The 14,303-nt window shown below is 38.2% G+C and overlaps 1 protein-coding gene across 1 annotated transcript; it reads left to right on the top strand.

Annotated features, from left to right (window-relative positions):
* Positions 1–6,491: 6,491 nt before the first annotated feature.
* Positions 6,492–7,773, top strand: LOC118836772 (BTB/POZ domain-containing protein 7-like). Its single transcript, XM_036743957.1, has one exon. The coding sequence runs from the start codon at positions 6,595–6,597 to the stop codon at positions 7,771–7,773; it is 1,179 nt and encodes a 392-aa protein (XP_036599852.1). The 5' UTR covers positions 6,492–6,594.
* The last annotated feature ends 6,530 nt before the right edge of the window (positions 7,774–14,303 follow it).

The raw sequence follows: 14,303 nt of genomic DNA, 5'->3' as shown, positions 1-14,303 counted from the left end.
AATATGGTATTACAAGAAAGAGAAGCTTCAAATGTACAGATCCTTTTCTCACAGATGAGAAACTTGAAAGTTAAGAGACTTGCCCAGAGTCACACAGCCAGTAATTGTCAGAATATAGATTTCTACACAAGTCATCTGTCTCTACATTCAGCTGTCTTTCAACTACACCATTCTGGGGATGGGAAATTCAGAGGATAGGAATAAATAGATTTCTGCTAAGGGAGAAGTGGAAGGCAGGTTTGGAAGAATGCAGAGTTGACAAATTATGGACTCCTTAGACATCAGACTATTACAATACATCATGTAAAACTCTTTACAGCCTGACCCTAACCTCCATTTCAAGCTATATTTTGTGATACTCCTCTTTCCATGTTTTGTGATTCAGTCAAACAGGCCTTTTTGCTGTTTGCACCCAACCCCCTATTTTCTGTCTGCATGGTCTTTGTGTTGGATGTCTCTGCACAACTGTAATGTACTCTCTCCTCATGAATACCACTTTCGATTTCTTCTTTCCTTCAAAATTCAGGGCAAGATAACCTTTTTCCAAATATCTAACCTCCAGTCCTCTCCTTCCCAAATTACTTGTATTTATTTGGTATGTGTGCTTGTGTGTATACATATACATATATGTATATAATATTAGTATAAGTGCATATGGTCTCCCCTAATTAGATTCTAATCTTCTTGAGAACAGGAATTATTTCAGTTTTGTATTATAATCTGCAGCACCTAGCACTGTACTTCCACATACCAAGTGCTTCCTAAATGCTAATTGATCAATTACTTCTAATGACTCTCTCCCTTCCAAGATCAGGAATTTCTGAGGTCAGAAACTATTTATTATGTCTCAGCATTTAGCATAGTTCCTGCTTAAAGTAGGAGGTCAATGAACATTTCTTAACTGCGATTGTGATGACAGTGATGGAAATATTGTGATGGTAGGGAGCTATTGGAGCTTTTGTAGCTGAAGAGTGATTTGGTGCAGCTGAAAGCATGAATTACTCACTAGAATTTTAGGAGGAAAAAAAGGCATTAGCCTGTCAGAGTGAACAAAACAATGAACTTAGAATCAAAAAAGACCTTGTTCAAATACTCAGACATCCACTACCTATGACCTAGGCAAGTCCCTCAGTCTCAGTTTCCTCATCTATAATTGAGGATATTATTAGCACTTTGCTCACAAAGTTGTTGGAAACTCAAACAAGATGGTATATGCAAAGTGTTTTGAAAATTTTTACAGGTACTATTAGATAAATTATGAATTAAAAAAATAAACCTCAACTATCTTAGGAACATCATTTGAAAAGCACCAGATTTTGTTGTTTTTCCAAACCTTTATTTCCTTATCCAGAATTAATGTCATGATCTTCCTGTGAGCCATCACCTCTAAATATCTGCAGGGCAACTATCTGGATTTCTGATTTCACAGCTAGCCTCCAAACTTGAATTTAGGATATTTGAAATCCTATTTATCATTTTATCAGGTGTCTGTAAATATCATTACAATCACCACATATTGTGGCGATTAGTACAAATGGAATATTCCTACATCCATGGAAGTAGGACTTCTCCATAATTCTATTGTGTATGTGGTACTGAAACTGCTTGGTTTTCTCTGAAATCCAGTGGCAGAACTCATTGTTCTACTAAACTCATTTTGAATGACTTGCTATACATTTCCTTATGATAGCCTACTTGCAGTACAAACTCAACTTTTATAAAATCAATTTTAGCATCTTTCATCCCTTTCATGCCATGTTCTAATTCCAAAGAAACTCTTCCTGACTCTATTTTTGCATTCATATCACTATATCCTAAACACCTATACAATACAACAAACATTTATTAAGTGCCTACTATATGCTAGGTATTTTGCTAAGTGCTGGGAATATAATGAATAAAAAGATAGTTCCCTACCCTTGAGTAGCTCACAATCTACCAGGGGGCAGAGGGGTGACAACACAGAAATGGAAGTAATAAATTGGGGGAGGGTAAAGAGCAGATACCAGCCTGTACCTGGTGTGTGTGAAGGGTGCATCTTGGTCAGAGATGTTGAAACCAGGCAGAGCAGCAGATGCAGAGTGGAATGAGCAAAAGTTCAATTTCTAACCCTCTATAAAGAAGGCATTGGGAGGAGTTTAATATTCCAGTCTCCAGACCTACAATCAGAAGGGAGAGAGGACTGAAGAAGGTGGTATCAATCAAGGCTGATGAGGTTAGAAGAGATAAGCTTAACCTGGAACTGGCATCTCCTTCCACGAAGTGGAAGCCAAACAGAGCAGCAGGTTTAGAGTGGAGTTGAAATGTCTTTGTTATCTTCTTTCTCTCCCCAGTAAATCAAAGCTGAACAGTAAGCAAATCTTAGTTATTCATCCTTTATAATATCTCTTGAATCTTTATCTTCCTTTCTGTTCCTATTACCTCTCCCATCCTTGCACAGGCTTTATTATATCATATCTACATTATTTCACTAATCTCTTGCCCATGCCTAAAACATTACTTTAGCCATGCCTTTCCCTTGTTCAAGAACTTTAATTGGCTTGTCACTGCTTATTACATTTTAATCAGATGTATAATATCCTTCGTAATTGGGCATCAACTCGCTTTTTTTCACTTATCTCCTACTACACCACAACCTATGCTAATGATAATTTTTGTTATTCTCAATCAAAAACTTTCCTACTGTATGTTGATATGATTTTCCTTGTGCTTTAATTATCTTTCTTTTTTATTTTAATCTATCAGGACTATACTCATTTTCCCAATATTAGCTTAAAGGACAACCAGTTCATAATAACTAAAGCTATGTGGGATACTCCTTCTTCCTCAATAAGGGCAATGAAGTTGTAAAAAGAGGTGGCAGAGAACAGTAAGATTTATAGATTTTAAACCTACTATCAACATTAACTTAATTATTTATACCTTAACGTGAAACAATTTATTCAATGGCTAAGTCGATTAACGACTAGGGAAACTGAACCACACCACATTGACATTCTCACTATTAATTAAATCAGAAGACATGATGAAGTTGTAGCTAAATGCAATGATAGTTCAGATATTCTCTGAGGAGAGACAAATGAAGGAGGTGGTGGAATACATTTGATCACATGATTAAAACAACAAATTCTTTAACCCCATCTCTTTCAGGGGATGAAGTAGCAGTAAAATTCTATGTAGAATTTAATAAGATCCTCAGAACAAAGTCAACACATACCTTGACTGAATCTGTGAATTCAATGTAAAAATTAGCATTGGTTAAGACCATAAAAATACATGAGAAAATATAATTTGGAGTTAATACTTTTTTTATTGTGCATCATTTTAAAATGTGCATCACTCAAAAGCATATCATGAATATATTAAACATGGATTTAGAAGACCTGGGGCTAGACCCAGGGCAGTTGCCCATCCAACCTGGACTGATGCTGTGTACTGTGTAAGGAGCAAGAAATGGGTTTAAGGAGGCTGGGAGAAAGATGGGTGCCTGAAACCGGCAGAGATCCCCAGGACTCCCAACACAGGATGGGAGTCTGTTGAAGTGACAGGGGAGGCAGCAGCACAGTGCCTGGGGCCACAAGACTTCTACGCCTGAGGCTTGCAGCACAAAGGTTTGCAACTCACCTTCTTGAACTTCTGGGAGACATAATGGCCAGGTAAACAGCTCTCATCCCTCCCCCTACCCCGACTCAGAGAAAATACCTCAGGAAAAACCCTGGAACAGAGGAGACAGAAGTGGGACTTCAGTAGCCAAACAGCGGGATTTCCTGAGTCCCAGAAGGTTGGAGCCAGCAAGGGTCAATGCCAGGAACCCAGATGTGCCTTTGCACAGCCAGGGGAAGTGGCAGATACCAGCACAGACAAGGGTGAAGACCACCCGTGCGGGACAGCAGCCCCAGGGGAAGAAGAGACATTCAGCCAGACAACCCCTCCCTCAAACCTCAGGAAACCCAAGGCAATAACACACAAAGCCAGTAACTAGGCTCACAATTCCCAGAACAAGAAACCTGGGACACAACTCCCTGATCCCCCAAAGCAGAAATCCTCTTTAAAGCCAGGAAAAAGCTAACAAACATGAAGAAGAACATGAAAAAAACAAGGACTATTGATTCTTTTTATGGAGACAGGTAAGATCAAAATACCAATTTGGAAGAGGGCAGCATTGACATTATACCCACATCTGATACCTCAAAAGGGAATGTGCATTGGTCTCAAGCCCAAAAAGCATTCCTGGAAGAGCTAAAGGAGGATTTTACAAACCAGATTAGGGGAGTAAAAGAAAAAATGAAAAAAGAAAAACCAATGATGAGATCAAATCTTTAAAAAAGTAAAATTAGTGAAATGGCTCAGGAGATTCAGAATCTAGAGCAAATGACACCCTGAAAGGTAAAATCAACCAATTGGAAAAGGAGACTCAAAAGCAAAATGAAAACAGCAATTCATTAAAAATTAGAATTGAGAAAGTTGAAGCTAATGACTCTATGAGGCATCAAGAAGTAGTCAAACAAAATGTAAAGAATGAAAAAATAGAAGATAATGTAAAATATCTGATTGGAAAAATAATTGACCTGGAAAATAGATCCAGGAGAGAAAAATTAAGAATTATTGGTCTACTGGAAAGAGACAACAAAAAAAAGAGCCTGGACAGTATCTTCCAGGAAATTAACAAAGATAACTGCCCAAAGGTCCTAGAACCAGAGGGGGAAATTGTCATCAAAACAATCCACCACTCACCCCCTGAAAGAGATCCCAAATCAAAAACTCCAAGAATATTATAGCCAAATTTCAGAATTATCAAGTCAAGGAGAAAATACTGTAAGCAGCCAAAAAGAAAAAATTCAAATATCACAGAACTACAGTCAGGATCATGCAGGATCTTTCAGCTTCTACATGAAATGACAGAAGAAATTACAATATGATATTCTGAAGGGCAAAGGAGCTTGGAGTACAACCAAGGATAAACTACCCAGCAAAATTGAGCATAATTTTTCAGGCAAGGAGATGAACATTCAACAAAATAAAGAAATTCAAGACCTTCCTGATGAACTCAATGGAAAATTTGATCTTCAAATACAAAACTCAAGAGAGCCATAAAAAGGTAAACAGGGGGGGAACCCACAAACCTTGTTAATATATAAAATGATAAAAGACATAATTAAGAGATGTAAAGGGAGGGTTCTGAGAGAAGAGGTAAGGAGGTAGTAGAAAAGGGTAAATTACATCACATGAAGAGGCACAAAAACATATCAGAGTAGAGGGAAAGAAGGGAGGGAGAAGAGTAGTATATGACCTTAACTCTCACTGGATTTGGTTCAAGAAGAGAATAACATACTCTGGGAAGTATAGAAAGCAAACTTGTCCTACAGGCTGCAGGAGGGGAAAGGGGAAAGAAAGGTGGGGGTGGTCAGAAAGGAGGTAATAAGTAGCAAGGGGAAAGGGGTAAGATAAGAGAGCAAAATCAAGAGGTTGGGTGAATTGAGGAAGGTGGTGGTCAAAAGCAAAACTCTTTTGAGGAGTGAAAGGGAGGAAGGAGAAATAAATACATAAATGGGGGGAGGAAAGGATGGAGAAAAAAAAAACACAGCTTGTAATCGTAACTGTGAATGTGAATGGCATGAACTCTCCCAAAAATGGAGGCCGATAGTAGAATGGATTAAAACCATAATCCTACAATATGTTGTTTACAAGAAGCATGTTTGAAACAGGGGGATACACACAGGGTAAAAGTAAAAGGATGGTGTAGAATATATTGTGCTTCAGCTAAAGTAAAACAAGCAGGAGTAGCAATCCTAATCTCAGACAAAGCAAAAGGAAAGATAGATCTAATTAAAAGAGATAAGGAAGGACACTATATCCTGCTAAAAGGCACCATAGATAATGAAGCGATATCATTATTTCACATATGTGCACCAAGTGCTGTAGTATGCAGATTCTTAGAGGAGAAGTTAAGGGAGTTACAGGAAGAAATAGACAGCAAAACCATATTAGTGGGGGACCTCAATTTCCCCCGCTCTGAACCTGATAAATCTAACCTCAAAATAAAAAAGAAAGAAGTTAAGGAGGTGAATAGAATTTTAGAAAAGGCAGATGTGGGCGCCCCGAGGGCCGTGCCGAGTGAGCCCCTCCTGCTCTCTCTCTCGAGGAGTCAAAATGGCGGCGAGGGGAACCCGAAGCAGTCGCGGATCCGGAGCCTGTGCGTGACAGGAGCGGAGAGGGCCGCGGCGGCGGGGAGAGGAGGATGGCCGGGAATGCCGGCGCCGGGGCGGACAGCGGCGCTGGGGGAGGTGGCGGCGGTGGCGGTGGGGGTGACGGCAGCGGGAGCAGCGGCAGCGGCGGGAGGAGCTTGCGGGATCCAAATCAAATATTTGTGCTCCTACAAGGCATTTTTGAAGCTTTGCCCAGGAATAAAGAACATAGGGTCTGCTTGGGGAGATAATGACACAAAAACAAACATATATCAAAAGAGAATACAAGATACCCCTCTCAAGAAATGAATGAAAAGAGGCTTTTGGATCCAGGGTTGAAGGCTCAAAATGGATTGTGGGATTGTCCTCTGAAGAGCCAGCAGGTGAAATGCCTGAGTGACTGAAGAAAATGGGTGCTAATGCATCTAACTATCCCCATTCATGTTCCCCAAGGGTAGGGGGAAATTCACAGGCCCAACAAACATTTATAGGAACATCATCCTATTCTCATCAAGGCTATGGATGCGAATCAAAATTATATAGTCTTGACCATGGCCATGAAAAGCCACAAGACAAGAAAAAGAAAACCTCTGGCCTTGCCACCCTCAAGAAGAAATTTATCAAAAGTCGGAAATCCAACCGCTCTGCTGACCATGCTAAGCAGATGCGAGAACTCCTCTCGGGGTGGGATGTAAGAGATGTCAATGCATTAGTAGAGGAATATGAGGGAACATCAGCCTTAAAGGAGCTTTCTCTGCAAGCCAGCTGGGCCCAACCAGAAGCTCGAACACTGCAAAAAGATATGGCTGATCTTTATGAGTACAAGTATTGTATGGATGTAGACTTAATATTTCAAGAAACTTGCTTTCCTGTGCACAGGGCCATTTTAGCAGCAAGGTGTCCATTCTTTAAGACCCTGCTTTCTTCTTCCCCAGAGTATGGAGCAGAGATCATAATGGACATCAATACAGTAGGTATAGATATGCCCATGTTCTCTGCCTTGTTACACTATCTTTACACAGGAGACTTTGTAGTGGAGGATTCAAGATTTCAGAATGTTGATATACTAGTGCAGCTCACTGAAGAATTTGGAACGCTGAATTCCCTTGATGTAGATATGCGTGGACTATTTGATTATATGTGTTACTATGATGTTGTCCTCAGTTTTTCGTCAGACTCTGAACTAGTTGAAGCTTTTGTTGGAAATCAGAACTGTTTAGATGAAGAACTTAGAGCTCACAAGGCTGTTATTTCAGCACAGTCCTCATTTCTTCGAAATTTACTACAAAGGAGGATACGGACTGGTGAAGAAATTACAGACCGAACATTGCGGACTCCCACTAGAATTATACTAGATGAGTCCATCGTACCAAAAAAATATGCTAAAGTTATTATAAACTGTATGTATACTGATGTAGTCAACCTCTTAGTTTTACACTGCAGCCCTTCTGTGGGGAGTCTGAGTGAAGTCCAAGTTCTGGTAGCAGGAAAGCCAAATTTGACTAGGGCTGAAGAAGCAATGGAGCTTTATCACATAGCACTGTTCTTGGAATTTAACATGCTTGCACAAGGTATGAAATATATTTAATTTTCCATAAATATTCCTTAAATACAAGTTTGTGTCAGAAAAAAAAAGAAAAGAAAAGGCAGATGTGACCGACCTGTGGAGAAAAGTGAATGGAGATAAAAAGAAATGTATATTTTTCAGATTTACATGGCACATACTCAAAAACTGACCATGTACTAGGGCATAAAAACCTCACAATCCAGTGCAGAAAGGCATAAATAGTCAATGCATTCTTCTCAGATCATGACTCAATAAAAATTATTTATAATAAGGACCATGGAAAGATAAACTAAAAATTGGAAACTAAATAACCTAATCCTAAAGAATGAGGGAGCCAAAGAACAAATCATAGAAACAATCAATAACTTCATTCAAGAGAATGATGATGCTGAGACAACATACCAAAATTTATTGGATGCAGCAAAAGCAGTTCTTAGGGGATGTTTTGTATATCTAAATGCTTGCATGAATAAAATAGATAAAAAGGAGATCAATGAAATGGGCATGAAATTGAAAAAGCTAGAAAAAGAACAAACTGAAAATCCCCAATTAAATACCAAATTAAAAATACTGAAAATGAAAGGAGACATTAATAAAATTGAAATCAAGAAAACTATTGAACTAATAAATAAAACTAAGAGCTCGTTTTGTGAAAAAAAACCAATAAAATTGATAAACCCTTGGTCAATTTGATTAAAAAAAAAGAAGGAAGAAAACTAAATTACCTGTACCAAAAATGAAAAGGTTGAATTCACTTCCAAAGAAGAGGAAATTAAAACAATAATTAGGAATTATTTTGCCCAAATGTATGCCCATAAATTTGATAACCTCAGGGAAATTGATGAATATTTACAAAAAGACAAATTGCCCAGGTTAACAGAAGAGGAAGTGAAATACCTAAATAACCCCATCTCAGAAAAAGAAATTAAGCCATCAATGAACTCCCTAGGAAAAAATCTCCAGGGCCAGATGGTTTTATATGTGAATTCTATCAAATATTTAAAGAACAATTAATTCCCATACTTTATAGACTATTTGGGAAAATAGGTGAAAGAGTCCTACCAATTTCTTTTTATGACACAAATATGGTACTAATACCTAAACCAGGAAGAATCAAAACAGAGAAAGAAAATTATAGACCAATTTCCCTCATGAATGTTGATCCAAAAATTGTAAATAAAATATTAGCAAAAAGATTGCAGCAACTTATCAGGAGAATAATACACAATGACAGGTAGGATTTATTCCAGGAATGCAAAGCTGGTTCAATATTAGGAAAACTATCAGCCTAATTGATCATATCAATAACAAAACTAGAAGAACCCACATGATTATCTCAATAGATGTAGAAAAAGCTTTGACAAAATACAACACCCATTCCTATTAAAAACACTAGAAAGCATAGGAATAAATGGAATCTTCCTTAAAATTATAAACAGCTCTACCTAAAACAATAAGCAAGCATTATATGAAATGGAGACAAGCTAGATGCATTCCCAATAAGATTCATGGTGAAACAATGATGTCCATTATCCCTCCTATTATTCAATTTGGTACTAGAAATGTTAGCTTTAGCATTAAGAGAAGAAAAAGAAATTGAAGGAATTAAAATAGGCAAAGAAGAAACTAAATTATCACTTTTTGCAGATATTGATGATTTACTTAGAGAATCCTAGAGATTCAAGTAAAAAACTACTTGAAATAATAAACAACTTTAGCAAAGTTGCGGGATATAAAATAAACCCCCATAAATTCTTGGCATTCCTATACATTACTAACAAAAACGAACAGCAAGAGCTAGAAAGAGAAATTCCACTTAAAATTACTCTAAACACTATAAAATATTTGGGAGGGTACCTGCCAAGACAAATCCAGGGCCTATATGAACACAATTATGAAACACTTCTCACACAAATAAAGTCAGATCTAAATAAATGGAATAACATCAGTTGCTCATGGATAGGCCCAGCTAATATAATAAAAATGACAATTTCACCTAAATTAATCTACTTAGTCAGTGCCATTCCAATTGAACTAACAAAAATTATTTTACAGAGCTGGATAAAATAGTAACAAAACTCATCTGAAAGAACAAGAAGTTCAGAACATCAAGGGAATTAATGAAAGGAAATACTAGGGAAGGTGGCTTAGCCATACCAGATATTAAACTGTACTATAAAGCAGCAGTTATCAAAACTACCTGGTACTGGCTAAGAAACAGAGTGGTAGATCAGTGGAATAGGTTAGGTACACAAGACGCAAAACTCAATGACTATAGCAATCTACTCTTTGATAAACCCAAAGAATCCAGCTTCTGGGCTAAGAATTCACTATTCCACAAAAACTGCTGGGAAAATTAGAAGATTTTTATGGCAGAAACTAGACATAGACTAATATCTTACCCCATATACCAAAATAAAGTCAAAATGGGTTCATGATTTAGAAATGAAGGCTGATACTATAAGCAATTTGGGAGATCAGGAAATAGTTTACCTACCAGATCTATGGGAAAGAGAAGAAATCATGACCCAATAAGAGATAGAGAGTATTACAAAATGCAAAATGCATAATTTTGATTATGTTAAACTGAAAAGTTTTTGTGTAAACAAAGCCAATGCAACAAAGATTAGGAGGAAGCAGAAAATTGGGAGAAAATATTTACAACCAATGTCTTGGATAAAGGACTCATATCTAAAATATACAGGGAACTGAGCCAAATTTATAGGAATAAAAGCCATTCCCCAATTGAGAAATGGTCAAAGGATATGAACAGGCAGTTTTCAGACAAAGAAATTAAAGATATCTATATGCATATGAAACCACGCTCTAAATCACTATTGATTAGAGAAATGCAAATCAAAACAACTCTTAGGTACCACATCTCTCCTGTCAGATTGGCTAACATGACAAAACAGAAAAATGATAAATGCTGGAGAGGATGTGGGAAAATAGAACATTAATACATTGTTGGTGGAGTTTTGAACAGATCCAGCCATTCTGGAGAGCAATTTGGAACTGTGCCCAAAGGGCTATAAAAATGCGCATACCCTTTGACCCAGCAATACCACCTCTAGGGCTGTATCCCAAAGAGATCATGCAAGTGGGAAAGGGACCTGTATGTACAAAAATATTTATAGCAGCAATCTTCGCGGTGGCAAAGAATTGGAAATCAAGGGGATGCCCATCAATTGGGAAATGGCTGAACAAGTTGTGGTACATGAATGTAATGGAACACTGTTGTGTTATAATAAATGGGGAAGATACAGACTCCATAATAACCTGGAAAGACCTACATTATATGATGCTGAGTGAGAGGAGCAGAACCAAGAGAACATTGTACACAGCTACAGATATATTGATTCTGTGATGACTAACTTCGATAGACTTGGCTCTCCTCAGCGATACAAAGCTCAAGGACAGCTCCAAACACTCATGAGGGAAAAAACTAGCAACATCCAGAGAAAGAACTATGGAGTCTAAATGCAGATTGAGGCAAATTATTTGCTCTCTTTTTTTCCTCTTCCTTTTTGGTTTTGTTTCTTCTCTCTCATGATTCATTCCATTGATCATAATTCTTCTTTGCAACTTGACTATGGTGTAAATAATTTTAATGTGAAGGTTTATGTAGAATCTATATCTGGCTGCTTGCTGTCTTGGGGGGTAGTGGGGAGGGGAGGGGAGGGAAGAAAATTTGAAACTCAAGAACATGTAGAACTAAGTGTTGTAAACAAAAATAAAAAAAAATCTGATTAAAAAAAAGAAATGTGTTTAAGGAAACCCATTTCACTATGGAGCTCATAGATTGGACAGCAATAGGTTCCTGCCCAAACACCACTTAATGGCTATAATCTGGAACCCTCTTGGCTCAGAGTGAATATAAATGGTAACTGTTTCTCTTTTGCCCAGCAACCATGAAGGTCTTCCCCTCCCAGGTTGGCTTTTTTTAATTAAAGAGGTCATCCCTTTACTCACTTCTTTTTTTTTGTTTTCTTTTTTTTAAAATTATTATTGTTTAGTATTTTTAGTTTTCACAAGGGTTTGAATTACACATTTTATCCCCATTTATACCCTCCCCCCACCCACAACAAGATGGCATATATTCTGATTGCCCCATTCCCCAGTCAGCCCTCCCTTCTGTCACTCCACTCCCTCATCCCCTTTTCCCTTAATTTTTTGTAGCGCAAGATAGATTTCTATGCCCCATTGCCTGTATATCTTATTTCCTAGTCACAAGCAAAAACTTTTTTTGCACATCTGCTCTAAAAACTTTGAGTTCCAACTTCTCTCCCTTCTTCCCTCCTCACCTTCCCTCCCTAAAAAGGCAAGCAATTCAACATAGGCCACATGCGTATCATTATGCAAAACCCTTGCACAATACTCATGTTGTTTTATGTGAGATAATTTACCCCATTCAATCTCTCCCTTTCTCCCTTTCTCAATATATTCCTCTCTCACCCCTTAATTTTATTTAATTTTTAGATATCATCCCTTCATATTCAACTTACTCTGTGCCCTCTGTCTACATATATATATATTTTCCCTTCAGCTACCTGAATACTGAGGTCTCATGAATTATACACATCATCTTTCCATGTAGGAATGTAAACAAAACAGTTCAACTTCAGTAAGTCCCTTGTGATTTCTCTTTCTTGTTTACCTTTCCATGCTTCTCTGATTCTTGTGTTTGAAAGTCAAATTTTCTGTTCAACTCTGGTCTTTTCACTGAGAAAGCTTGAAAGTCCTCTATTTTGTTGAAAATTCATATTTTGCCTTGGAGCATGATACTCAGTTTTGCTGGGTAGGTGATTCTTGGTTTTAATTCTAGTTTCATTGACCTCTGGAATATCAAATTCCAAGCCCTTCAATCCCTTAATGTAGAAGCTGCTAGATCTTGTATTATTCTGATTGTGTTTCCACAATACTCCAATTGTTTCTTTCTGGCTGCTTGCAATATTTTCTTCTTGAGCTGGAAGCTCTGGAATTTGGTGACAATATTCCTAGGAGTTTTCTTTTTGGGATCTTTTTCAGGTGATCAGTGTATTCTTTCAATTTCTATTTTATGCTCCAGCTCTAGAATATCAGGGCAGTTCTCCTTGATAATTACTAGAAAGATGATATCTAGGCTCTTTTTTGATCATGGCTTTCAGGTAGTCCAATAATTTTTATATTATCTCTCCTGGATCTATTTTCCAGGTCAGTGGCTTTTTCAATGAAGTATTTTACATTGTCTTTCACTTTTTCATTCTTTTGGTTCTGTTTTATAATATCTTGATTTCTCATAAAGTCACTAACTTCCACTTGCTGCAGTCTAATTTTTCCATTTGGCTAATTCTGCCTTTCAAGGCATTCTTCTCCTCATTGGCTTTTTGGAGCTCTTTTGCCATTTGAGTTAGTCTATTTTTTTTGAGTTAGTCTATTTTTAAGGTGTTGTTTTCTTCAGTATTTTTGGGGGTCTCCTTTAGCAAGTCATTGACTTGTTTTTCATGGTTTTCTCACATAATTCTCATTTCTCTTCCCAATTTTTCCTCTATTTCTCTAACTTGCTTTTCCAAATCCTTTTTGAGCTGTTTGATGGCCTGAGACCAGTTCATGTTTTTCTTGGAGGCTTTTGATGTAGGCTCTTTGACTTTGTTGACTTCTTCTGGCTGTATGTTTTGGTCTTCTTTGTCACCAAAGAAAGATTCCAAAATCTGAGTCTGAATCTGAGACCATTTTTGCTTCCTGTTCATGTTCCCAGCCAACTACTTGACCCTTTAGTTTTTTGTCTGGGTTATGACTCCTTGTAGAGAAGAGAGTACTTTGTTCCAAGCTTGAGGGGATGTGCTGTTGTTTTCAGAGCTGTTTCTACACAGCAAGCTCTGCCATACCAGGGCTCCTCCTTCCCCAAGAACCACCAACGTGGACCTGACTCAGATCTTAAGCAGGCTCTGCATACCTGCTCTGATCTGCCACTTAATTCCTCCCACCATGTGGGTCTGGGGCTAGAAGCAACTGCAGATGTAGGTCAGTAGCTGCACCACCTCCTCTTCCCCTGGGGCAGTGGCCGAACCATGAACTCCTTTCACTCTGTCCCCGCAGCTTTTCCCTCTAACCTTCTCTGTTGTCTTTGGTGTTTGTGGTTTGAAAAGTCTTGTAACTGCCACAGCTCACTGATTCGGGGTGCTAGGTCCTGTTCCACCTGGCTCCTGGTCTGGTTGGTCTGGGCGCAGCCCATGCTGGGCTCTGTTCTGCTCCATTCCCAGCTCCGTGAGCAGTAGACCTTACCCAGCAACCCTCCAGGCTGTCCTGGGCTGAAACCCTGCTTCCCTCTGCTATTTTTGGGTTCTGCAGTTCTAGAATTTGTTCAGAGCCATTTTTTATTGGTGTTTGAAGGGCCCTGGGGGAGAGCCGTAGGCAAGTCCCTGCTTTGCAGCCCTCATCTTGGCTCCACCCCCACCTCAGTTCCTTTTGACTGTTATTTTCTGAATTCTATTCAGTGTCTCAACCTCTTCATATAAGAATCTTGAATAAACAAGAGATAGAAAGCAAAGTTAAGTTTAAAATTTACATTA

The sequence above is a fragment of the Trichosurus vulpecula genome, chromosome 2 (assembly GCF_011100635.1).
Source record: "Trichosurus vulpecula isolate mTriVul1 chromosome 2, mTriVul1.pri, whole genome shotgun sequence".
NCBI lineage: Eukaryota > Metazoa > Chordata > Mammalia > Diprotodontia > Phalangeridae > Trichosurus > Trichosurus vulpecula.
This window is presented reverse-complemented; position numbering and strand designations above follow the sequence as displayed.